This window comes from Melitaea cinxia, chromosome 23 (genome assembly GCF_905220565.1).
Source record: "Melitaea cinxia chromosome 23, ilMelCinx1.1, whole genome shotgun sequence".
NCBI classification, from domain to species: domain Eukaryota; kingdom Metazoa; phylum Arthropoda; class Insecta; order Lepidoptera; family Nymphalidae; genus Melitaea; species Melitaea cinxia.
The window spans coordinates 6,014,306-6,041,366 of NC_059416.1; the positions used below are offsets into that span (position 1 = coordinate 6,014,306).

The 27,061-nt window shown below is 32.7% G+C and overlaps 1 protein-coding gene across 1 annotated transcript; it reads right to left on the minus strand.

The window, feature by feature from the left end:
• Positions 1-228: 228 nt before the first annotated feature.
• On the minus strand, positions 229-24,104 carry LOC123665201 (E3 ubiquitin-protein ligase MARCHF5). Its single transcript, XM_045599543.1, has 4 exons — positions 23,627-24,104; positions 10,788-11,033; positions 2,028-2,218; positions 229-788 (listed from the first exon to the last, which is right to left on the minus strand). Exons 1-4 carry the CDS (start codon positions 23,804-23,806, stop codon positions 419-421), a joined length of 987 nt encoding a protein of 328 aa, XP_045455499.1. The 5' UTR covers positions 23,807-24,104; the 3' UTR covers positions 229-418.
• Positions 24,105-27,061: the final 2,957 nt, after the last annotated feature.

Here is a 27,061-nt window from a genome sequence, read left to right on the forward strand (position 1 = left end):
AGGCCAAGGCAAGTATATTATGACAGTAAAAGCTTTTGTATTATGAAAATATTCTATTTATACTATATTTATTACCTAATATAGAGATTGGGATATGATTTAAAATATTTTTTTAATATTTTTTTAATTCTCTTTAATTTTGAAATATTTTAAACTTTATTATTACATTATTTAAAAAAAAATCAGACATTTATTTATTAAAGTTACCATTGTAAAAAAAGAACTATACAAAACAAAGAACATTTTTTTTTATCTAGCGTATGTAAAAACTCGACAATTGGGTGAGTGATCTTATAAACAAAATTAAATAAAAAAGTTAATAAAGCAGTCAATTAGTATTTTATCACATCCGATGTACTGAAAGTACGACCGTTATATCATAATAACGGTATAAGTATATATATATTTTTATATAATTTTAAATAACTTGTTCGGAATCATTCGTGCTGGATACGGCGTCATTAGCACTAGACGCCATAGCGCTTCTATACAATTTCAAATTTGATTCTGTATAATCTAGAATTTTTCTACTAGAATGTCTAATGTATAGCATCTGCTTGTGGTATATTTTTAATGCTCCTTTAATTGTTATATATGTAAGACCACCTAGAATGGTTCTGTGTAAGTTATTCTGTACAGAACGGAAAAACATTTTACCAATTATTGTGGAAATGGTTGGTAGCAGTAAAGCGGAACAAAATATTCTTGTTGGAGACAAATGTGAGTTTCCATTTTGATTTGTGTTATTGTGCTGACCTGATACTATGGCTCCTCTGTCGCCTTCCACGCTGAAAAAGAAGACAATATTTTTCATAAGATATCATAGACTACTATGATAAATGTTTTGATAATTATGAAATATAATAATAAATAAAATATATTTAAAATTTACTTTAATAACTAAGTTTGAACTGATTTTTTGGTATATAGCTTAATAATTAATTTATTTTAACCGCATAGTTTCACTTTTCGGACCCGTGAGTTGGCCTCAAAAATCGTGCGATTTAATGCCACTAAACAATTTTCTGTAGCGATATGTGAAGCCGGCTAGTCTAAGCCAATAAACCTGAAACGATTGACCACTTGGAGGACAACATTCGCCGCGTTATTGCCAATATACGGCCACAAGTGTTGGAAAAATCATCGAAAATTGGACCTCCAGATTAGTCCGAGCCAGCCGTGGCGGTTTTATGGCAGAAGTCATATTTAAATTATAATGCCAGAAGATTATATTTCGAATAAAGCAAATTTCATCTCAATAAAAAAACTCATCTTTATTTTATTCCATTTCAAAGTTTTATACCTCTATAAAAAACACCTATATATAATTTCCGAACGACTGCATTGCATTTTTTTGATCAGTATTATCAGAACAAGGTTTGTATAAAAAAAAATATATAAAAAGTTACCTATTTATACGTCCTATTACATATGACGGTACGAAGATCACCGAATGAGCTCGTATATCTAATAATCATCAATGTAAGCAGGTAACTTACTTATTAAGCTAACATTTTGATTACAAAACTCCATAGCTAATTACTTATTTACAAGACAAAAACGTGAGAACAGTTCAGTACTTTTATGTAATTGTTCTATTGTTTGAGATTTATATTGTTTGTTTTTACATTGATTGTAATCTGTAATATATGGAATGACAACTGAAAAAACATGAAAATTACTTAAAATGCTATAAATATACATGTATATTAAGTAGTTTGTACTTTAAAAAAGAATCATCAAAATAAGTGGTGGACTAAAAAGCCAATTCAATTACATCGACAAGTAATACAATGTAGGAACACAAAAAAAATGGTCAAGTAAATGAGCATTATTAGATATAACTCTAAAAGTACTTGTCGGATCTCAATTACATTTAAATGGGGCCACATGACACGCAACACCTCTCGATTACAAAAAAAAACATCGACATCAGACCACCCAGTCAAAAGTTCTGAGTATACATTTTAAAAAACAATCGAATTGGGAACCTCCTCCTTTTTTTGAACTCGGTTAAAAATACTCACTTTCCAAACGGCAGGATATACGCGAGGGCAGGAATCTTTGCACAATACTTCCTCAAAAAGAGAAGCACAGAATCCTCCCAGTTGTACATCTTAGCGCTTATCAGCGTGACTGGTATAGTTGGTAGTAGCACCAGCAGCACCAGAGGGTCAGCTGACTCCATCATTTCTAGACCTTCTCTGTGACCTACCACCTAGAATATAGAGATTTTATTATTAAAATTTAAATAAATTAATAAATTCTTTAATTTGGACTAAATACTTTTAGAATTTCTTGACCCACAAACTGCGTGAAAGTTTATCGACGGAATTAGCGCTTATAAACATACATTACAAAATATCAATTTTTCTTTGCTACAATTGTTGGAATCAAATCGGATTAACAATTAAATTATTTAGAAATGGTGTTGTTCATACATTATTTGACTTTTGAAGCGCCCGTAGGCACTTATGGGATCGCTTCCGGTCCCAAGTTTCGGTGCAATATTGTATTTATTTGTGTATGTATTATTTATATGTTTATTTATCGGAAAAATAAATAAATGTGGAGCTATAACACTCGGCTATTACCTACAAATCAGGCACTAAGTTGACTATCTTACGAACAGACGACGTACATATGACAACAGACAGACAGATAACGTGACATAATGTATTTTGTGATGTGTAAATACTATTCAGACTTATGTCTGTACTCTGGTCTCTGTATAAATGTGTAAGCGTTGCTTGTTTGTATCAAAAACAAATCTTGTAATCTGTAGTAGGCAAAAGAAAATCTGCATTGAATGGAAAATAATTGGGACATGTTTCTTGTATCATACATATATATCATCAGTCGTGAGAATATAACAAGATATCACTGACGAGACATTTTATTAACTTTTATAGGAGTTTATTTAAAACCTAGCCGACCCTTCCCTTCTTATAATTAATTAATGTGGTGTTAATTATTTTTCATCACGCTCGCATTTCTCCGACTTGATTTATATATAGGTTTAAAGAACTTTATTTCTCATAAGAATTTAACATTCACTTAAAATGAGATACAATGACATTTTTATACATTTGCAAGAATACAGTTTTAACATCTGGGCCGTTGGAAGGCTTTCTTATTTACTATAGTGAGGATATAATATGATAGTGAGGATATAATATGATACTAGATATACTATTATTTTTCACTGAATTATTTGATCAATAACAATAAAATATAGTCTATATCACTCCTGAATAGTGTAGCTTTCTGTTAGTGAAAGAATTTTCATGATCGGATCAGTATTTGCGAAGATTACCCCCTACAAACAAACACAGTTCGAAACTAATAATTAGTGTAGATTAAAAACAAAGAGTGGCTTATTGGCAATTTCTTTAAATTTGTAAAGTTATCACTACAACGCTCTACGAAACCTAAACTAGCCGGTAAAGCGATGCGATTCAGCCTGTAACATCCTACTGCTGGGCATAGGCCTCTTTCTTCATGTTGAAGGATAAGCGCTTAATCCATCACGCTTCTCTATTGCGGGTTGCACAAGGACAGCCTCTAAGACTGAGAATAGACGTTTGTACAAATACAAATATTCACTCCGAGCGGGAATCGCCAAATGTAGGCGACACGCGCACAACTAGATCAGAGGTCGTCTAGCCGGTAATATCTTATAACAAATCGATGTGTTATAATCATAATGAAAATATGTGTCATAATAGACGAAGACTTGTCCTACAAAAACCACATAACCGATATGACATCGAGAATTCGCAAAACTACCTTTGTGTTTAAGTCCCTCAGACACTCAGCTCCCGAAAACATTATGTCGTATGTGTACAGGGCACTCTGTCAGTCCCTTATCCTCTACTGCATAGGAGTTTGGGGTGGCGAGAGAGCTCAGAGATCAGTTCTTAATGTCATGCTTGGAAAGCCCTTTAAGTATATGTAATATATATGGTTTGCACGATAGATATTTCTCAGTACAGGTCGGATTTGCGAGTTGTTAAGAGTCCGGCAACTGTTCATACTAAGAGGTGTAATGTCTATGCATAAAGTTGCAGTAGCCTCACCAGATCACGAGCACAGACTCAAGCAGCGAGTATACCGAATTCCGGTTCCCTCTTCAGGAACCACTTTTGCTAAACGACATCCGTACTACTTTTTACCGCGCTTATATAACCGCGTACAAAGTAAAATAAAAATAAAGGCTCTCTCTACTCACGAACTGAAACAAGTACGTAAAACACTGGTTGTTAGGACTGGATTATATAGAAACAGAAAACTTGGTGATTACTTAATGTGTAAAAATATATGGACGGGCAGATGTCGCTAGTATTGATATAGGTATAATATATAATTGTGTTTGCTGGCAAACGAAAAAAACCGACTTCAATTACATCGACAAGTAATACAACGTAGGTAGACAAAAAAATAGTCAAGAAAATACATATTGTATTGTATTGTATTGGGCTCGATTTTCCGCATTTACACGCAAGATAAGAAAATACGTATTATCAAAGATTACTCCAAAAGTTGTAATCAGATCTCGATGACATTTAAATGTGACCACATGATAAGCTCGCACCTGGAGGGCCTCGAATACGCAGACGACATAGTGTTGATCTCGTCTTCACTGCCCGATCTACAAATGAAGTTGGATTAATTACGAGAGATAGCTCAATATAAGGGACTACGAATCAATGCTAAGAAGACTGTCGAAATGCGAATTCAGTCATGCGACAATCGCCCCATCAGACTCAACGGCACATCGCTGGAATCTGTCGCGAAATTCGTACATCTCGGCAGCACCGTGACCAACAGCGGAGGCTCTGATGACGACGTCGACGCGCGAATCAAAAAAGCGAAAAGCGCCTTTGCTCAATTAAAACCGGTCTGGAATTCGAACGTGCTCAGCCGGCGGATCAAGATTTCCCTTTTCGATTCCTTAGTGAAGTCTGCCTTGCTCTTCGGCTGCGAGACATGGAAAGAGGCGAAGGATCTGACGTGCAAGCTACAAATGTTTGTCAGCAAATGCCTAAGATTCATTCTGCGCAGATTCTGGCCGAACACCATCAGCAACAAAGGTCTATGAAATCGATACCACCAAATCCAGATCAAACAAGAAATTGCTCAGGAGAAATGGAAGTGGATTGGGCACGCCTTCCGAAGACCAGAGAACAGCGCCGCCAGGGTCGCGTTCACGTGGAGGCCGTGCGGGAGCAGGAGGTGGGGCCGACCGGCGCAAACGTGGCAGCGGACTATCGAGGCCGAGCTTCGAGCGGCCGGGCTTAGTTGGAGGGACGCGGAGCGAGACACACAGGACAGGAGGGATGGAGACGTCTCACGGGGGCCCTCTGTACCATAGGACAACAACAACAACACAACGCATGATAAACATCGGGTTTCGATTAAATTAAAAATCATCAAAATTGGTACACCCAGTAAAAAGTTATAAGGATTTTCGAGGGTTTCCTCGATTTCTCTGGGATACCATCATCAGATCCTGGTTTTCTTATCATGGTACCACACTTAGGATATCTCCTTTCCAACAAAAAAAGAATTATTAAAATCGGTTCATAAACGACGTATTTTATTTAAAGTGGCTCTCGATTTCATAACTAACACAAAATAAAAGCGCGGATATTAAAAAAAATACATAAGTATAAAAAATAAGTCACCATCAGTAATAAAAAATACAGCCACGTCATATGTAATTTTAGTATCGACTTTAAATAAAAAATTAGTTGTAGTATTTTGTATCAAGTTCTACTTCCTACTAATATTACAAATACCAAAGTTTGTAAGGATGTATGTGTATGTTTATTATTCTTTCACGAAAAAACTACTGGATTAGATACTTAGATAGCTTATTAGCATAGGCTACTTTTTATACCAACACTCGCAGAGGATTGGAAATTACGCAGGTGAATCCGCGTGGCGCAGCTAGTCTATACAAATAAATAAAATTGGAGTGTCTGTTTGTAATATTAACATAATCGCTTTTTACTAAATGCATATGGAAGCGTAATACACGGTACATATACCAAAATATATTTTTTTACAATTTTTGTCTGTCTGTTTGTTCCGGCTAATCTCTGAAATGGCTGGATCGATTTTGAAGGGATTCACTGGCAGATAGCTGGGGTACTAAAGAGTAACTTAGGCTACTTTGATTTTAAAAATTAATTTATTTTATAACTCTGCGAACTGAACAATAACTTTTTTGTTCAACTACACGCGAAGTCGCGGGCACAGCTAGTTTCTAATAAAAACAATGACACTGATAGGTCAGGGATCTAGCTCCACGCCACTCGTACTGCATGTGCTAGTTTATTATAAACATGTATTATTTTCACTAAATCTATATAAACAAAAATGATACTTATTGACAACTGCATCAAGCTAGATAATTCTTTTTCTTTAGTTCGTTATCGCCACAACAAAGTTTGTGTAATATATTTAAAAAAATCAATATATCTTTTCAAAAAAAAAGAAACATGGCGGCACGTAGTTTGTCAGGTCGGTCAGTTTTGAAAAAAAAGGCTATCTTAAGTATTCCCATAATTATATTCGTATTCCAATAGGTTTGTTTTAACACACTTATCAGATGCTTTAATACTTTATGTGCCAAACATTTGAGTCCATAATCTGTTTTTTTTTTATTCTTAATATTTTGTAAAGTATCAGCATAAGAGATGTGACATTAAAACGATTTTTTTTTTATTAGATTTGGTATTTACAACTGTATATGTTAAATATTTAATCACGCTAAAAATGTAACAGTACATTCTTTACATCAAATTTTCACCACTTTTAAACTTACATATTTATTTTATATACAAAGACGTAGAGTTTTGCTCGTAAGTTTGTAGGAACTAGTTTCTAGAACTATTGAATTGATTATGAAATTTGAAAATTCTTTAACCAGTACAGCCACATGATTCCTGAGTGCCAAAGGCTACCATTTAGTTTCGTAATAATAAGGTTTTTTTTTTGCCAGAACAAATTAAAAAAAAAAGTACTACGCTGCTTTAACCGCTTCAACGTTGACGCGAACGTAATGGTAAGTGACACGTTCATACTCGTACAATATACCTACTGCAGATTTTTTTTTTTTTTATTTTAGGCCTGCGATCAGTCGCCTAGACTATAATCAGGTGTGTTGCAAGAGATTAGTGTTTCGAGAGATAGAGCCACTGCTCCATCTCCCCTTAGTAAGGCAGCACATCGGCTCTCTTGAGTCTTCTAATTGGATTTGGTTGCAGAAGCATACTGGATAACGGGTTAGGATGAGTTGTCAAGCGGTCCTTGTAGTTGGCTGAATATCGTTTTGCTTCACCCAAGATGGTTGGGATTTCTAGATACTCGTGAATTTCCGAGTTGCGAGCATACCAGGGCGCCGAGTAAAGTACCCTTAGAATATTGTTTTGGGATTGATTGATTGTTTTGTACTGCAGAAATGTTTGTTTTTAATAGAACTGAATTATCTCAGACAGCATACTTATTCATCTCTAGAAAGTACGCCATAAATTTTGGGTATAAATGTACTAAAATTTGGACAACGATTTATAAGTGTTATTATTAAACCTAGTATATTAATCTTTTTGAATAGGTATATTGTTACAGGAAGTATCATCGAGATCATTGTACGAAGATAAACTTTGCCTTAAACAGTATGTTGTTTCGAGAGATACCGGAAAATGAACATTAACGTCGCTGGGCAGATACTATAAATAAGTCTTTACATACTCGGAATTTACAATTGATTTTAGAAATTCGCAACGTTACTTTGAAGTAAGATTAGCTAAACTTTTTCAAAAGGAAAATGAAAAGTAAGAAAAATATGAGGTTAAATTTAGATGAATTTTTAGACAAAACACATAAGATTATATAGAAATGAATCTTCATGAAGGAATTTATTTATTCGCGTAATTTTATTACATGTACTTAATAAAAGTATGACGCCGAACAAAGTGGGAACGTGTCAGCTACTTCATTGTTATTGAGCAATGATAAAATATTTTTTCTTAAAAGTGCACTTTATATGTTAAAAAAATATTCATTTATAGAGATTATTTTTTTACTAATATGTTAATGTTTTTATTTTTATAAAATTCAATAATTTTCCTGTATTATATATTTATAACAAAAATTTAAATCTTGATATGTATTATACAAATGCTTCTTGAATAATGTATTTTTACGACAGTAACAGCGAAAATTAAAATAAATGCAAACGAGTATATCCACTTTGTCGATATGAATAATTTAGCCGATCGAACCGTTACAAATCAGACGCCAACTGAAAATATCAACTTCAGTCATGAAAGAAAGAACCAAAAAAATATCTTTTGTCTTTTTTTTTACTTAGTCTTACCGAACCTACTTAGATAGATTTCTAAAACGTCATCTCATATTCAAAAGTGAATTAATTAAGGCATTTAGTTGAACAATGAAATATAATATTTACATTAAATCGATACGAAGGAAAGATTATTTGGTACTATTGATAATTCAACTCAATCATTTTTAAAGTGAAACATCTTTAGAATCGTTGTGATTTGAAACTCGATGAAACAATAATTGTGTTTGCTCGCAAACGAAAAAAAAAAACCGACTTCAATTACATCGACAAGTAATACAACGTAGATCGACGAAAAAATAGTCAAGCAACTACGCGTTATCAAAGATTACTCAAAAAGTAGTTACCAGATCTCGATAAAATTTGTATGCAACCACATGATTAACATCAGCTTTCGATTAAATTAAAAATTATCAAAATCGGTACACCCAGTAAAAAGTTATTGCGGTTTTTCGAGAGTTTCCCTCGATTTCCCTGGGATCCCATCATCAGATCCTGGTTTCCTTATCATGGTATCAAACTAAGGATATCCCCTTTCCAACAAAAAAAAGAATTATTAAAATCGGTACATCCAGTAGAAAGTTATGTGGTATAATACAACGTAGGTCGACGAAAAAAGCGTCAAGTAAAAACGCATTATTAGATATAACTCGAAAAGTAGTTGTTAGATCTCAAATAAATTTAAATGGGACCAATTGGCACACAAAACCTTTCGATTAAAACAAAATTTGTCGAAATCGGTCTACCCGGTCAAAAGTTCTGATGTAACATACATTAAAAAAAAAAAAAAAAATACAGTCGAATTGAGAACCTCCTCCTTTTTTGGAAGTCGGTTAAAAATGCGTCAACATAAAGAAACAGACACATAAATGTATAGGAGAGAATGAGATAGAATATTACTGTGTGATTATTATACTATCTGATACATCTCTCTTTTATATTCTCGGTGAAAAAATTCTCTCATAGGCTTGTTTTCAGAAGTTTCACCTCTGCCATGTGAATAGTACACACATTTTTTTTTATTTTAATTTTGCTTATTTAAATTTTTTTTTACATACTTTGAATTTCGTTATCATTTTTTTTATAATATATTTTTATTAAATTTATCGTTAATTATTTTAATAGAAGAACGCATAAAGCATGAAAATACAATAAAAGTACAAAAAGGAGATATCCTTGGGCCTCAATAACAGATCGTTTCCGTCAACGAACCATCAAACGACCGCGATGAAAAATTGATCACATCTATGAAATATAATCTGCTTATGATGCAATAATTATTTTCGAGAGCGCGACAAAAAATATTCAAGTGAGGATAAGTAGTCAGTACCTACGTGCAACAATTTATTTATATCCGCTTTATTGTGTTTTTAAAACTAAATAAAGGTGTATTCCAGATAAATGTGCAATGGTTTTTAGACTCGTTTCACCCTAAATTAAAACAATGCCACATATTGTGATAAGCTACGTTTAATGAGTTTCATTATCGATCGCGAATAAAATACTAGCAACATCCGTTGATAATTGCGTAACTGACAATTTTTTTTTTATTAAATAAAAAGAAGTGACTATTATCTTATTATCAAATTGTCTTGATTCTGAGTGATTTACTGCGGAATATTCATTATTATTATTTTTTAGATATTTTGACAACTGTATCAATAAGTTTTTCTCAATTATATTTGACCACTAGCTGTGCCCGCGACTTCTTCCGCGTGGAATTTAACAAAAAGTTATTATTTAGTTCGCAGAGTTATAAAATAAATAAATTTCTAAAATACAAGTAGTCTAAGTTACTCCTTATCATATCAGCTATCTGCCAGTAAAAATCCCGTCAAAATTGGCCCAGCCGTTTCATAGATTAGTCGGAACAAACAAACAGACAGACTGACCAAAATTGTAAAAAATGTTATTTTGGTATATGTACCGTGTATACCATCCATAAGCATTTAGTAAAAAACGGTTATTTTAATATTACAAACAGACACTCTAATTTTATTTATTTGTATAGATTACTATAATGAATATAAACAATGAATAAGTTTTAATCAAGATTTTAAAATCGCGAATAAAATATATTTCTAATTATATTAAAGAAAATAAAACAAATATCAAAACTTAATAGCACAGATAAGCAATGCTATAACGGAAATCTTAAATAAAAGTTCGTGATTAATTATTATCAACTGAATATTATATTTTTTAACAATAAATATTATACTTTCAACTAAACATTAAATTTTTAAAGTGAATCTGTTACGTATATGCGTCTTAAGAGAAACAAAATTAAAAAGATATTGTATTTTATGGCAAGAGTATTGTGTCCATTAACATTGTCTATAGAAGTATTAGTTTGTAATTTGTAACTTTGTAGTCAAACATATCAGATCACAAACTAACATACAGTTCAACATACCTGCATCACAGTAACCGCACCATATGTAATTGCTATCCAGTATATTGAGCCCAGTAAAACACCTCCAGCTATGAATGGACTTATTTTATGTGTGATCTCCTCAAGGGCGTCCAAAAGAGCCACAAATCCACCCATTGAAGGGAATACAACAATATATTCTGCTTTACACTGCGGACACAACACTTTCCTGCTTATATTTCCTCGCTGTTTCTCATCTACCCACCGCTGAAGGCAACCTTGATGAACCTGAAAAAATTGCATATTATACATATTATAAAACGTATCTCTTCAGTAAGATAACATAAATAAAAATTATCTCCTATACTCAGTAGTATAATATTTAGCTATTATATTAACTATTATGATGTTAAAAAAAACTTATAGATTTCTGCTAATCGATCAGACATCATTTTCATTTAATTAGTTATCATTTTACTATACAAATAATGACTCATAACTTTTGAAATTATAAGAATGATTATGATTGTTTCAACTTTAAAATTCCAAACAGAACTGTGCAAAATTTATCAATAATACTGATCATTATTTGTTTAATTTTTTACAGTCTTGCTTTGAGTTCAATTTAACCATGTTAAATTATAAATTTATCTTATATATTATTATTATTAGAGGTGAAACTTCTGAAAAGTTGTGGGAAGGCCGTTGTATTTTGTTCTATCAACGATGATGACGGTCTCGTGAAAAAGGTCGTAAGCGCCATGCAAAACGCGAGCAGTAATGTTTTCTATCTCATTCTCTTCTATTCTTTATCGTGAAGCACTTTTGTTTCATCGCGTTTTAAATCACAACGATTCCTAACTAAGTTTCACTTTAAAACTAAAATGGTGCTACTTATTCATAGTAATTTTCGTATTGTATTTTTATAATTTTTTAAACCGACAGTAATTTATATAATTATAAATATATGAAACAGTGTTGATGGCAATATGCCATCAACACTGTTTCATATATTTTAAGCAAAACCCTGTCCTTTATATAAATTATGAAATATTTATATTACGATAATATCAAACCTCACTTTGTTTTTATATTTTTATTAAAAGATTTTTTTTGATAGATATCGACAGTTTATGTTTTACATTTATTGATTACAATTTATATTTTTTTAAGTTAGCATTTTAGGTATATTTCATTTAATTTCCACTAAAGATGTATTAACTTGAAACTTTTGAAATAAAGAAAATAATATTATGCTATACCTCTGACACAAAAAATATAAGATTACACACACAAATACAACCAACTCTTTATTATATAGAACACTAAATAAGAATTTTTCGCAAGAACAATTAGAACTAAAATATAAATGTTTTGTACAAATGTAATATCAATTTCAATATATCATTTTATTGATAAAATATCATTGCTTTTCTGATTGCTTTTGATAATATAAGTTCAAATCAGTTCTAGAAAAATTTATTAAATAATTACGTTTTTTTGTCTCACACTAAAAAATAACCTACTTTAATTTGTATCGACAAATACTTAATATTAAATACGCAAAAGTAGGTATGACTTAAAAAATGCTTAGCATATCTCGCTTAAATTAAATTGGACCTCATGACACCAACTTTCGAATAAAAAAAGATTCATCAAAATCAGTACACCCAGTAAAAAATTACGCAGTAACAAACAAAAGAATACAGTCAAAATGAGTTTTTTTTTTTTTTTTTTTTTTTAAGTTGGTTGAAATATTTTACACCTTAACAAAGAAGATATTTGCCACGCAACTAAAAATATCATATTCCGAATTAGTCATAATAAAGAGTTCTGACATGTAAATGTTGTAAATCAACAAATAGCCTTTTTTTTCTAAAGTACTTAAACAACAATGGAAATCAACCAATAATATTTGGAATGTGAATTTAATTATCACACTTGTTTTGAGCATGATTTTAGTGTTGACAACGATTTAAGGACACTTTAATGTAGGCCTTTATTTGACCAATTATTTAATAACGTTTTTATTTTTATTTTTGTCACACGAATTAAATATTTCTTATTTGTCTATTTCTAAGTTTAAGCAAGAGTGAGGAAGGTACAAAATGAACTCTTATGCCAGACTATGTTGTTGAAGAAACCTTTTTGTGCAAGTTTAATTTATTGAGATTTTCTCAAACATACGGACCTTAAAATCCTTCAAAGAAATTCAAATAAGTCCCATGAAGTTAAATTGTCGCTTGATTAGAGTCAACTTAGTTCAAGAGGATGCTAATTGGCAAATCAATGAACTTAGCTTAGAACCTGATGCAGAGAGGCCGGATAAAAAAATTAAACAGACATATGACAGAAAATGTGAAAAATCATTGTTAAGTCATTGTTTCGCTCTAGCGGGTACATCGTTGGCTAGAGCGCCGACACGGTCAGTCCGAGACGCGGGTTCGAACCCCGCTGGAGCGGTCAATTTTTGATATGATATTCAAAAATGTTTAGAATTCCTTATGTGTGGGTAACACAAAAATAAAAATCGTACATATCATTGTTAAGTCTCAAATTACATGTTATCACTAAGTTTTTTCCTTTTTAGTGACCATATCTTTGTACACAACCTATAATGTATTTTATAATCGATCAATCTGAAATTTTAAGTTACAAGCAAACCTTTCTGACCCTTGCAGTACAGAAAAAAAGTTTCGATCAGCACATTGAACATAACCAAAATTTGGCGATTTTATTGTGCAAATGTAGACACACAAATTTCTCTAAAACCATTACAATTTAATCTAATTAGTGTCGTGTGGAAAGGTCTATTAACTGTATTTGACGAGAATCGTAGATTACGATCCAACTGGTCTACATTCGGTTTTTAATATAAATAATGACTAATGATATGGATAAAATCTATTTATGTCAATTATTATCACATAAAAATATAAGTCACACTTCTAATATTGTTAACACAACAAAGTACCTACCTATCTATACTAACAAAGTATCTACTGCTATATCCTTTTTGTACACAGAGGACTACTCATCTGTACTTTTCTCACCTCGCATTAATTACTCAAAACTATTAACGGACTATTTTCTAAATAATTGCAATTGTTCTTAAACAAAAAACCGACCAATTTATATCGAAAAGTATATATAGTACAATACACATTTTTAATTTGTAGCTAATCTACACTTAAGGGTATTTTTGATAAAATTTTACCGAATTCATAGAGAGGATTTACAAATTTCGTCTGAACGTTTATTATTTCGAAAGTTGCGCCGATATTCCCATCAATGCAACCCTATTTTAAACTCTTTTTTTTTAAACTACTTTAGATTCTCGTGTTCATCGAGGATATCATCGGAACTAAAGAAACTCGTGTACATCGATTTCCTCATGAGTTGATTCCTTCGTGTTGATTTCTGTAAATTTTTATATTATCAAAACAGTCCCCTAAAAATATGTAATTAGCCAACTTAACCTTATATAGGTGTATGGCTTTATAAATAAAGAATTAAAAAAATGTAATTATATTATTTAATACTTTTATAGGTATTTAAATTCCTAGTTTATGGTTCTCGAAACTCGAAAGAGCTTAGGGAAAAGGTATTAAAGTATAAATATTATTATAAGTATTTGAGAAAATAAAGTTCAAGCTTTTTGTTTCAATTAAATAAATATCTTCGGTGCGACAAAGCCAGTCCTGCGGTCACCAACCCGCCTGCCCAGCGTGGTGACTATGGGCAAAACACATGAGTTCACGTTATTTTTGGCGTCAACTTGTGGAGGCCTATGTCCAGCAGTGGACTGTATAGGCTGTAATGAAATAAATAAAATTGTAGTCTATACTCATAAATGGAGAGCCGGTTTTTTTGTTCGGTTTTACTGCGAAAACTACTGAACCGATCGGAATAATACTAATACCATAGGATGCAACGTGTTTCGGAGAATGTTTTAGTATATGTTATGTTGGTGATTACTTAATGTGTAAAAATATATGGACGGGCAGATGTCGCTAGTATTGATATAGGTATAATATATAATTGTGTTTGCTGGCAAACGAAAAAAACCGACTTCAATTACATCGACAAGTAATACAACGTAGGTAGACGAAAAAATAGTCAAGTAAATACGCATTATCAAACATTACTCCTAAAGTTGTAATCAGATCTCGGTGAAATTTAAATGTGACCACATGATAAACATCGGCTTACGATTAAATTAAAAATCATCAAAATCGGTACACCCAGTAAAAAGTTATTAAGGATTTACGAGGGTTTCCCTCGATTTCTCTAAGATCCCATCATCAATTCCTAGTTTCCTTGTCATGGTACCACACTAAAGATATCTCCTTGCCAACAAAAACGGATTAAATCGGCGAAGACAGAGACAAACGACGAAGTTATCCCCGAACATACATAAAAAAAAATTATATATATACGGTCTAATGGAGTAACCTCCTCCTTTTTTGAAGTCGGTTAAAAATAGGTTTAATGATATATTTTACAATATTGTAATAAGTATAAAAATATACCTAATGGCATCAAAATTTATCAAAAGCAGTGAAAAACGGTTAGGTACTTGCCTTAACACGACAGCCTTAATAGTCGATACCTAACATAAAATTCTACCTAAAGTTAGATGTTATTCGTCATCCATGAATATTTACACTAGAGGACGCCAACGGAATATGGCTAACTTACTTTGTACTGTGCAATTTACCTAAGCAAATAATTTTTTTCGGTTTCGGTTATTTGTTCTACAATTACGACTGTCACAGAGAGATTATTTTAATACATGTTCTGTGTCTAAACTTCACAACTTAACATCTTTCAGTGAAATCCTGCTAAAAGTACAGTTAAAAAACAGTTAACCTTTTGTGGTAAGGTCGTTAACTCTATATCTATACAAATAAATAAAATTGGAGTGTCAGTTTGTAATATTAAAATAACCGCTTTTTAACCGACTTCCAAAAAAGGAGGAGGTTCTCAATTCGACTGTATTTTTTTTTTATGTATGTTACATCAGAACTTTTGACCGGGTAGACCGATTTCGACAAATTTTGTTTTAATCGAAAGGTGGTGTGTGCCAATTGGTCCCATTTAAATTTATTTGAGATCTAACAACTACTTTTCGAGTTATATCTAATAATGCGTTTTTACTTGACGCTTTTTTTGTCGACCTACGTTGTATTATACCGCATAACTTTCTACTGGATGTACCAATTTTGATAATTCTTTTTTTGTTGGAAAGGGGATATCCCTAGTTTGGTACCGTGATAAGGAAACCAGGATCTGATGATGGGATCCCAGAGGAATCGAGGGAAACTCTCGAAAATCCGTAATAACTTTTTACTGGGTGTACCGATTTTGATAATTTTTAATTTAATCGAAAGCTGGTGTTTATCATGTGGTCACATATAAATTTTATCGAGATCTGATAACTACTTTTTGAGTAATCTTTGATAACGCGTAGTTGCCTGACTATTTTTTCGTCTATCGACGTTGTATTACTTGTCGATTTAATTGAAGTCGGTTTTTTTTTTTTCGTTTGCGAGCAAACACAATTATTACTAAATGTATAATACACGGTACATATACCAAAATTACATTTTTTACAATTTTTGTCTGTGTCTGTCTGTTTGTTCCGGCTTCCGGTTCTACTTAAGTATTAGGTACATGTTCTGTGTGTAATTACACGAGTTTTCGTACTTTTAGCCGGATTTATCTTAAAGACATTTAAAAAGTAGACTTCTATTTCTCAATTTAACGCTCTGCAAGTTTAGGTAAATTTGGTCGCATCGCACGAGTAGTACGAGCCGCGCGGCGCGATCTTTGTGCTGGTAAATATAGTGTGACAACCAAAAGACATCTTGATCATTTTCTAATCTATAATATAAAAATGAGTCGCTGAATGTGTTGCTAAGCGCAAAACTCGAGAACGCTTGGACCGATTTCGCTAATTCTTTTTTTAAAATATTCGTTGAAGTACGAGGATGGTTCTTACGGAGAGAAAAAATCTAAAAAAAAAATTTAAATTTCCTGAAAAAGTCTAAAAACAACACTTTTCTATACTCCCATACAAAAGATTTGTGATAATACTTAAAAGTCAATTTGAACTTTAATACCACACAATAAAGTTCGTGTTAGGCGATACGAAGTTCGCCGGGTCAGCTAGTGTATAATAAAAATTAATAACTATGGTATAAAATAAAAAAATAAAAAAAACCATAGTCGTAAATAATAATCCTAATTATTAACCTACATAAATATATATGTATATATAAGTATATATATCTCTCAGGGTCAGTTTTGAACTCACCATCGAAATAGAGAAAATAAGCTTTAGTTCGTAATTCGAATGCAATGTTGAAAATAATACGCCTCAACGCTTGGAAAATTAAAATGTATATAAAAAAAGCATGGGCACTCAAGAGCCTATGGATGTTAAAATTTAAATTAAAAAAAAAAAAAAAAAAAAAAAATTTTTTTGTATTCCTTAATGATGTAAGTTTACTTTGATGAAGATAGTTTGTTAACATTTCTTAGTTTTCTAAGAAAAATATCGCTCTTAAAATTGTACTTATTTGAAAAATATTCGTAACTTTAAATTTTTTTTATCGATTAATAGAGATACAAATGGATTAAAAATCTGTGATGGTCCTAAACAAAATTACATTCCACATATTACGATATTTTTTTTAAATGGTTTCAACGAAGAGGTTATTGAAAAGTAGGACTTCAAAGTATACATTGCGACTGTTTACCCAGGGAGGAGGCTGATGAAAAGGTTAATAATTTTCTACACATAATATAAATCAAAATTCAGATCTGACTATCCTACTACAACAAAGGTTGCTCTATTATATTTCAAGAGTATAAATTACATTATTGCATCCAACACTGAGATTAACGACGTCAAAATGTTACAATACATGTCAATACACAAGAGATGAGGGTGAGTCTAGAAGTATGATTTTGTAATAGTGGATGAAAGACTGAGGAAGAAAGTGCTAGACACTCGGGCATAAGGCGGTGTAGGCCTCGACACAGACCACTTCCTGGTCGTAGCCCGAATGCGTGGCCTCTTTAAGCGGTGGCGACACCGAAGGGCCTACAAGTGTTTTACACCAAGCCTACGAGTGTTTTGGACAGATTCAAAGTGGAAAACCTACAAGAAAAGGAAAAGAAAGACGAGTATGTAGAGAAACTGAAAGAAAGTTTTAAAGGCATAGAAGAAATAGGTATGATTGAAGATTTGTGAAATACATTTAAGAAAGGGATCGTCAATGTTGCTATTGAGATATGCGGGGTAGCTAAAAGAAGGAAAGGAAGAAAGAACTATAATGTTATGATGGATAAAGATGTACAAAAGGCTGTGCAAGAAAAGAAGAAAGCGTGGGTTGATTGGTTAGCGACAAAAGCTAACCAAAAAGTTCAAAAGGCAACGGATGGCGAGATAAAGGAAGCAAGAACGAAGTATAACAGATTGAAATTAGCGGCAAGAGAATTTGAGTCTAGAAAGAAAGAAGATTTTGATAGAAGGCTCACTGCAGATTTCCAGTCAAACATCAAGTTTTTCTGGAAATCCATCAAAACTGCTAGAGGAAAAACCTCTACCTCGGAACTGAGTACAATCAGGTTTCAAGATGGGAGCATTATAAAAGAAGAAGAATGTGTGTTGAAGAGATGGAAAGAGTATTTTGAAAGTTTGTTCGAAAGAGAGGAAGTGCAAGTACAACATACGGCACCTTCCATGGAAGAGAGTATAAATGGTGATGAAAGTAAGATAAGCATAGATAAAATAGTGAAAGCGTTGAAAAGTATAAGATTAGGTAAGGCTATAGGTTATGACAGGATTACCGTCGAAATGCTGAAGGCTGGACATGGAATACGGGCTAGCCAGCTGTACCGCCTTTTCAGTTTGTGCTGGCGAAATGGGCAAGTACTGGGAGACTGGTGCAAAGCCGTAATCGTCCCATTGTACAAGGAAAAAGGGTCACGGCAGGCAAATTACCGCGGTATAAGCCTCCTCAGCATCGTCGGTTAATTGTATGCAAATGTGTTGATTGAGAGGGTTGTGAATGAAACAGACGAAAAAGTATGGGATGCACAAGCGGGATTTAGAAAGGGAATTAGATGTACGGATCAGGTCTTTTCTTTGCGGTGTATAGCCGAAAAGTGTTTGGCTAAAAACAAAAAAGTCTATTGCGCGTTCGTAGATTTAGAAAAGGCGTATGATAGAGTGATGAGGAATGAATTGTGGTCAGCATTATCCGTGAATGGTGTGAGCAGCGTCCTCATACGAGAATTGCAATCACTTTATAGGGATTCTAGTACTTGTCTGAGGATAAACGGGGCATACACTGAATGGTTTAATATCGAAAAAGGTGTTAGACAGGGATGTGTAGTGTCACCGTGGATGTTTAATCTGTTTATGGACAATTGTTTGACAGATTTAAAAGAGAATGAAAGTGGGTTGAGAATAAATGAGTTACTCGTCAAATGTCTTCTCTATGCTGATGACCAAGTATTTCTTGCGTCTTCGGCTGAGAAGTTGGAGGAGATGGTAACTGCTATGAGTGAAGCTTTTGTAAGAAAGGGAATGAAAATGAATGTAAAGTAGACGAAAGTGATGGTATTTGAAAGAGATGGGGCAGTGACAGATTGCAATATGAGATGAACAAATTGAACAGGTGAATGAGTTTGTGTATCTGGGTTCAAAAGTTTACAAGAGATGGAAAGTGTTTGAGTGATATTGAAAGAAGAGTGAATGCAGGAAACAGGAAAAGACCTTTGCACTACTTTATGAGCAGTCGGAAGGTGTCTAACAAGGCTCGTTTGGCTGTGCATTACGGGGTGTTGGTTCCAACACTCGTGTACAGAAGTGAAGGTTGGGTATGGCAGAAGAAACATGAAAGCAGAATAAATGTAGTTGAGTTGAGAGCGTTAAAAAGTATGATAGGATTTAAACTGAGTGACAGGATAAGAAATACTGAGATAAGGAAACATTGTGGTCTGAAAGAAGATTAGTGAGAAAAATTGAAAAAAGGTGTGCTCAGATGGTTTGGCCATGTCGAGAAAATGAGTGAAGAACGATTGACGAGAAAAGTGTATAAGGCGAGTGTGAATGGAACGGTTGGAAAGGGTAGACCTAGGCGGAAGTTCCGAGACCAAACAAGGGACGTCTTGAAAAAAGGCCAGGTCAAGAATACCCTAAACCGAAGAGCATGTTTGAAGGGAATAATGAAAGTGGACGAAGCGAAAAAAGTATGTAAGGATCGTAGCAAGTGGAAAGAAGTGGTCTCTGCCTACCCCTACGGGAAACAGGCGTGATTATATGTGTGTATGTATGTTTATATTATTTCTTAGTTCAAAGATAAAATTTCTTTTAAAATAAAGAATAACTTTATAATAAATTTATCTTGTTTTATAAATCATGTCGTGAAATATAAACAAACAATTGTTTTGTAAAAAAAGTATCTGGTGTATTTAATAAATAGAAAACAATATACAAAAAACTTTTTTTTAAATATACAAAGACCTAAAACAATAACTTTAGTCTCTTATTATAGTTTCTTTATAGTTCTTTATTTACTTAAATTATCTATACATATAATAAAATGGTAGGTAAGTAAAAACTGTACATTAAATATTTTTTTAAAGAATACTTGGGGTGTGATCTACTATCGATACCGTAGCCAAAAATATAGTTTTTAGAATTTTTGTCTGTTTGTCTGTATGTATGTCCGGGATAAACTCAAAAAGTACTGCATGGATTTACTTCAAATTTGGCACGAATATTATTAAGAAGTCGGGTCAACATATAGGCTACATATTATCACGCTATCACCTACGGGGAATGAGCAGTGAACCTTTATTTCTTCAATGCACATTCATATTTGAATGTTGTTGTTATTATGTTAATAACCATGCTATAAGCTAGCTTCACACTATAAATAAAGACATTCTGTAGTATATTTAGTAAAAGCATTGCACCCGTGCGAAGCCGGGGCGGGTCGCTAGTTATACTTAAAGGCGAGGGGTTGCTATTATAAAGATCAGCCATGTTAACGTGGGCGTATAGGCGGAGAACAAAGTCACAAAATAATCTTTAATCACCGCCGTCATACTCATTAATATTTTAGTATTTTAAGGTCTGGCGGACTCTGTCTGTTTGTTCCGGCTAATCTCTGAAACGACTGGACCGATTTTCACGGGACTTTTACTGGCAGATAGCTGGTGTAATAAGGAAAAACTTAGACTAATTTTATTTTAGAAATTTATTTACTTTGTAACTCTGCAAATTAAAAATTACTTTTTTCTTATATTTCACGCAGACGAAGTCACGGGCTTAGATCAAGCTGCACACGGTGTGCAAATTTGATTAAAATCGGTTAAGTAGTGTGACGCGTAATATTTATATATATATATATATATATATATATATATATATATATATATATATATATATATATATATATATATATATAAATTATCGTTTTACAATATTTTTTTTAATAAATCAACTAAATTCAAATTAAAAATTAGTTATCGGTGGGGGAACTAGGTAAGTACCCAGAAAATTGAGATCTGAAAATCATATGTCCTCTTTAGAACTCAGAATAGATGTTTGCCCTAAGGGTGGCGTCAAGCGAGATGTTATCATGGCTCAAAACATTTTCTGTGTGAATCTCTTCCACTATACAGGAACTTATTAAAATGTGTGTGTCAGCCCTGAAACATCAATGAAATTTACTTATTAAGAACAATTACTGTATTTAAATCATAATTATCTTTTTCTTCCAAAGAATGTTGCACAATAAAATATCACTCTCATTGTAACTGTTTCACACAACTTCACTTTCCATACTTTTTTCATACCACAGACTTTAATATTGTTTCTTAAGGTGTAGACTCCAATCAACTTTATTTTTATTAACTTTTAAGAACTATCTGAGTTACAAAAAACGAGTATTTAACATATTATCTATAATATATATAATTTTAACTAGCCTGTTGGCGCAGTTTTTAGTGGTCCTGTTTTGTGGCGTTGCGGGTTAGATTTCCTCCGAGTCTGGGTGTAATGTTTGTATTCATTTATATATATTATATTTATGTATATTTATCAAAAAAAAAATTAGCTATAACAGTCGGCTGTTACGTGTAACAAGCATTAAGTTGCCTACCATAGGAGCAACGACCATGTGTGAATGTTACAAAAAAAGAAAAATATATACTTAGGTACATACACTTCACAGAAATTGATTTATTTTTATCAATAAATAATCATACAAAGTAGCACTTTTTATATCTTTCACAAACATTGTTGGTACATTAACATGTGCTTAATTTTGTTATTTGAACATAAAAGCCATGACAGTGTAAGATTCTTATTTCTTTTAACACTTTAATGGGCCCTTCATTGAAAAAATCTATAAAACCTATTTGCAATAGGAAATCAATATTTAAAGCATTACTAAAATAGTCAACATAAATTCTTGATTGTAGGAAGGAGGTCACAGTGGTTAACGACAATGTAAGGTAATACAAGACAGCTATTAGTTAACAATTATAGATTGTACTATAATATATGACAATAATTCGTTTGCACAAATCAATTATCAAAAGTGTCTAGGTTAAGCTATTAGCAGAATACAAAAAGTGCACCATGTCATGCAAGATCCGACTGCCTTAGCCGCGGTTGCTCCGGTTTTTTATACAGGTCAATGACTCGAGTAATAGAATGAGTGAGGGTAGGTGAGTATCGAACGATGTGCTAGGTGGCGTGATCTGTGCATATGTTGTTTATAAATTTCTTGCTAATTGCGTACGACAGTGTAGGTGTCTACATATGCTTTGAAATACTCATGTTTGTCTTCTGCAAAATCGCTTGATTATGTTTTTTCAGACTTAAAAGTAATGATAGATAATTGTAATTTACTTATTGATAACATAATTAGAATATAAACAAATTTTTCATATTTTCACAAGCCACCAATAATAACATTCAAGGGAAAATTAATGTTAATTAACTCTTAAAAGAAAATATCTAATATTCTACCTATACTACCTATATTTTATTTATAGCTTCACATCATGCACTACGTTTTATTAATTTTAAATGGAAATATTTTATGTAAATAACTTGATAATTAATGTACAACTATGTATTCACTCTTTAATTTACTATAAAAATATGTGTACAATAAGTTTTATAAATAATTTGATCTATTTAACACTATTAAGAGGAAAAGATACCAGCTCTTTCTCAATACAAACGTAGTAGACTGTTTCCTCCCTGGATAGTGACACTAGATCAAATATTTTTGTAATATAAATCCTTTAATCACCATGACCATGTTGTCTTGTTTTTTTTTTTTTTTCATATTCTTGTCATAGGGAGTAGAAGTCTTCAAAAACTAGAAATATTGCTTAATTTTTTGTACATTTTCCGATACTTGTTAAAGAAAAATTACTCATATTTACAAAAATCCCAGAATATATATAGCTGAAGGATTTTTTGTTACATAAAAAAATTTAAGAAAAATTGTTTTATTTTGGGGAGAAAATAGTCGACTATGAAATGCTGTTTTGGTCAATAATAATCTACCTAAAATGGTCTGAGCTGCAGTTGTCCCTTTCTTGTCTCGGGGCACGGCAACAGCATACAGCGAGACAGGAATATTTTATTCAAATACCTATTTTTCAAAAGTCTTTTAGGCACCATTTCCTCTTAACATACTTTAAATTCTTTATTTGTTCACTTTTAAAATTTTCTTCCTAATACAATTTTTACTAAGAAATCAAGTAAAAAAAATTATCGCTAATAATTTACGCTTATCGCTAAACACGCAAATATATTTGTAATTATTTTTGCTCACCCATTTCGTAGTTCCAATACATTTGCACGGCTGAACCCAGGCTGCGAGTCTGTCATCCGCCTCCGTGGCGAAACAGACCCAGCACGACTTGACATTCTCATCATCTGGAGACTGTAATGCTCTCGTACTACCTCCATCTGATGCTTGCCGACTAAAAACTGCTTTGTCCTCACTAGACATGATTAATTGCGTATTTACAAAGGCGAAAAAATATTTTAATAACAGTAACACTTCACGAATAAACTGCGTTCAAATCCTGTCATAAAACGACACTACAATTACTAAAACAATGTTAGTTGTTCGAAAAATATGTTTCCGTAATGTATGACTTTTGAAATCAATGTGTTTTTCGTTTTCGTCACCGACAAGTCGTCAGTCGTCACTCGAATCGACAGTTCGGTTTAATCACAGAGCACATTAAGGTTTAAGTAGGTAAATTGCAGTATATTCATTTATTGTTTAAGCGTTAACCTTTCTTTATAAGACGTTGGCAATTTGTCATTCAGTTTGACACTGACACTTATTATAATTTTTTCATAAATTATTTATTTTAGTGCTCCCACAGACATACAATTGTAAGTTGGCCGACTAAATCGCAGAATATACTAATAGGTATAGTGACATATGGAAGCCCGCACATCTTCTCCAACTAAATTGTCCAACTAATTAATTGGATACCAATCGCATCAGAATCGAAATTCACTTCCGATCGACGTACAATTAAAAAGTTGTCTAACTGTTCGTTAGCACGGGCACCTTATACAAGCTCGCTAACTATGCAACTTAGCAGGCTTGCCAGATGGGGCGATTTGTCGCGAATTGGGCCATTTTTTTCATGGATACGCTCCTTTTTTTAAGTTTGGGCGACAAGTCGCAAATTAGGCTCTTTTTAATCCTCAGCGTTGGCAACAAGTTAAAAGTACAAAAACCCTTACAAAAAATATTGTTTTTTTTTTTAATGTCCCAATAAGCTTCCTTTAATTTTGAAATTGAGTCAATATATTTTATCTGTATCTTTTATTTTATCTTTTGTATCTTGGGACATCATGTAAGTTAATAATATTTTAAATAAACAATTTTTAATTTCGAGTCTGTTATGATAGACTGTCATAAAAAACTGACAGACAGATCCTAGTGTATATTCAAACTTTCATTGGGCGACTGCTAAGAATATTTTGCGACTTTCGATCATAGATGGGGCGACTTGAATCAAAACTTTCTGGCAAGCCTGCAACTTAGTTGGTCAGTCGCACGCCAAGATGGAAGACGACTACACGCGTGCGCGTAATTTCACTACGCCCGGATCTTCGTCGACGGGTACGACGTCTGCGTCGGGACGCAGACGTCGTACCCGTCGACGGAGATCACAACAATCAGTTGTTGCAAACGAAAAAGTAGAAGAACTTATAGATGAACCTTAAGTAAAAAAAATAGCATGTTTTAGAAATAAAAAAGGACATGGGTTTCAAAAGCCCATGGATATACCTATATTAATTATATTTAAAAAAAATCCTTTCTTCAACGTTACGGAGCAAGTCGGAAAGGTGTGTCCTGTTTGATTATTGCTGGCCCAATTAGATATACGAGCTCATCAAAAGACGAAATACTCATTCTGTAGTATGAAAAAATTTATCTGGATAGAATCTAAGTTTAGAATGCAATGTATGATGCTTCCCATATTCTAATCTATTACTTAATATAGGGTGCACCCAAAATTTTCTCTTTTCTTTTCATCTTCTTTTTATTATTAGAGCAATTAGAGCGTTTTTTTTTCCGCATTTTCACGCACACGCACCGCGCTAGCAACATTGTCACTGATGAAATCGAATAGTCTGAGGCTAACCAACCAACATAATAAAGTTGATCAACTAAATTGTAAACGTACGCAATTTAGTTGTTCGTTAGTCGGCCAACTTACAATTGTATGTGTGCGGGAGCACTTATCCTATACACATTACGAATTACGATAAAGATTACGAATCATTAAGTCTGCGTCAAAAAAGCTGTAAATGTTGTAATTGCAAAACTAGTACGGCAACACTTAAACAAAGTCATTGTGGTCGTTGAACTATGTTTGATTAAGTTTTCATCGATTTATTAGACGTTGTCACGTTAAGGGGCTACACTACCTCAGCTCGAATTCAGATTTCACCCGTACTAAATACACATGAGAATTGAGAGCGCTTGGTTGTTCATCGCGCGAATTTTATGTATTTTCTCCCGACAAACATTATCAATAGTTAATTTTTAAAAAACGCACCATATAAAATGTTCTTCATACTTATTTCAATTACCATGCTTAATCTCAAGTCCATAACTTCTATATTTATTGAGATATTAAGGTTTTAATACAAAAATAGAGGTAACTTTGCGATTTTTGTGTATCGAGAAAATTTTATGGAATCGTGTTTTCAAAACATATGAAACATAGTTTATGTCCTGAACTTTACCATACATAAATTTTAAACTTAAATATTCAGTAGTTTGGAAGATATGGACATCCTGCCGACTGGAAAATAAGCAATTTGAGGTAGCATACACTCTTAAAAATTCATTGGATAAATCCTAATATATCCTCTTTCTCTCATAGCCTTTTCGTATATCTAAGACACAGTGCAAGCCTGTTGCACAGACCTACGCCTATTGCCAAAGAGCAATGCGGATGGGAGTCATAGATTATACACTTATATACTGGTAGATGGGAGTAGCCATAGCGTTTTTTACCGAGACAAAACTGTCTATCATTTTTTGCGGGGGAAATCACACACACGCACACTATCTAATTCCCACACAAAAATAATCGTCTGTCACTACGAAACTCACACATACAAAATTAAAAACACACTTACATTTTTTATACACACATAGATTCATTCTGTGTCATTACAGTATAATGACATGCCGCAACTACACTGACAACTTGACAAGTTGCTTACAGCCGTGGTTGTAACAACTGTCGATACAGATTATCGATAAATTCAAGTACTCGGTTAGGGAAATTAGGTATTAAAAGTGATACAAAGGTAAGGTGTAATTATAAAGATGGACTTTATTTATTATGTACTACAATTATTATCATGTCAAAAATAAACTAAATGTTTATATCATTTTGAAAACCAGTGATATTTGTATCTATTACTGGTTTTTAAAATGTGTTAGTTTTCTACAAATATGACGAATACATTTTTGTGGGTTTTCTTTTTTCATTAAAAAAAAAATGCTTGTACCGGTATATTTTTCCATTATTAATCTTGCCAGTTCCATACTTGAAAGTCAGAGGTATTGAAATAATTTGAGCAAATGACACTATTTCTTTGTCCAGGTTAGTCTGTTATTACAAAAAAAAATCCATGTTTGCCTTAAATATGGATCTTTAGGAAACCTGAAAAATTAATATAAAACACTATGGTCGAAGTTCACACTAAGTAATTCTAG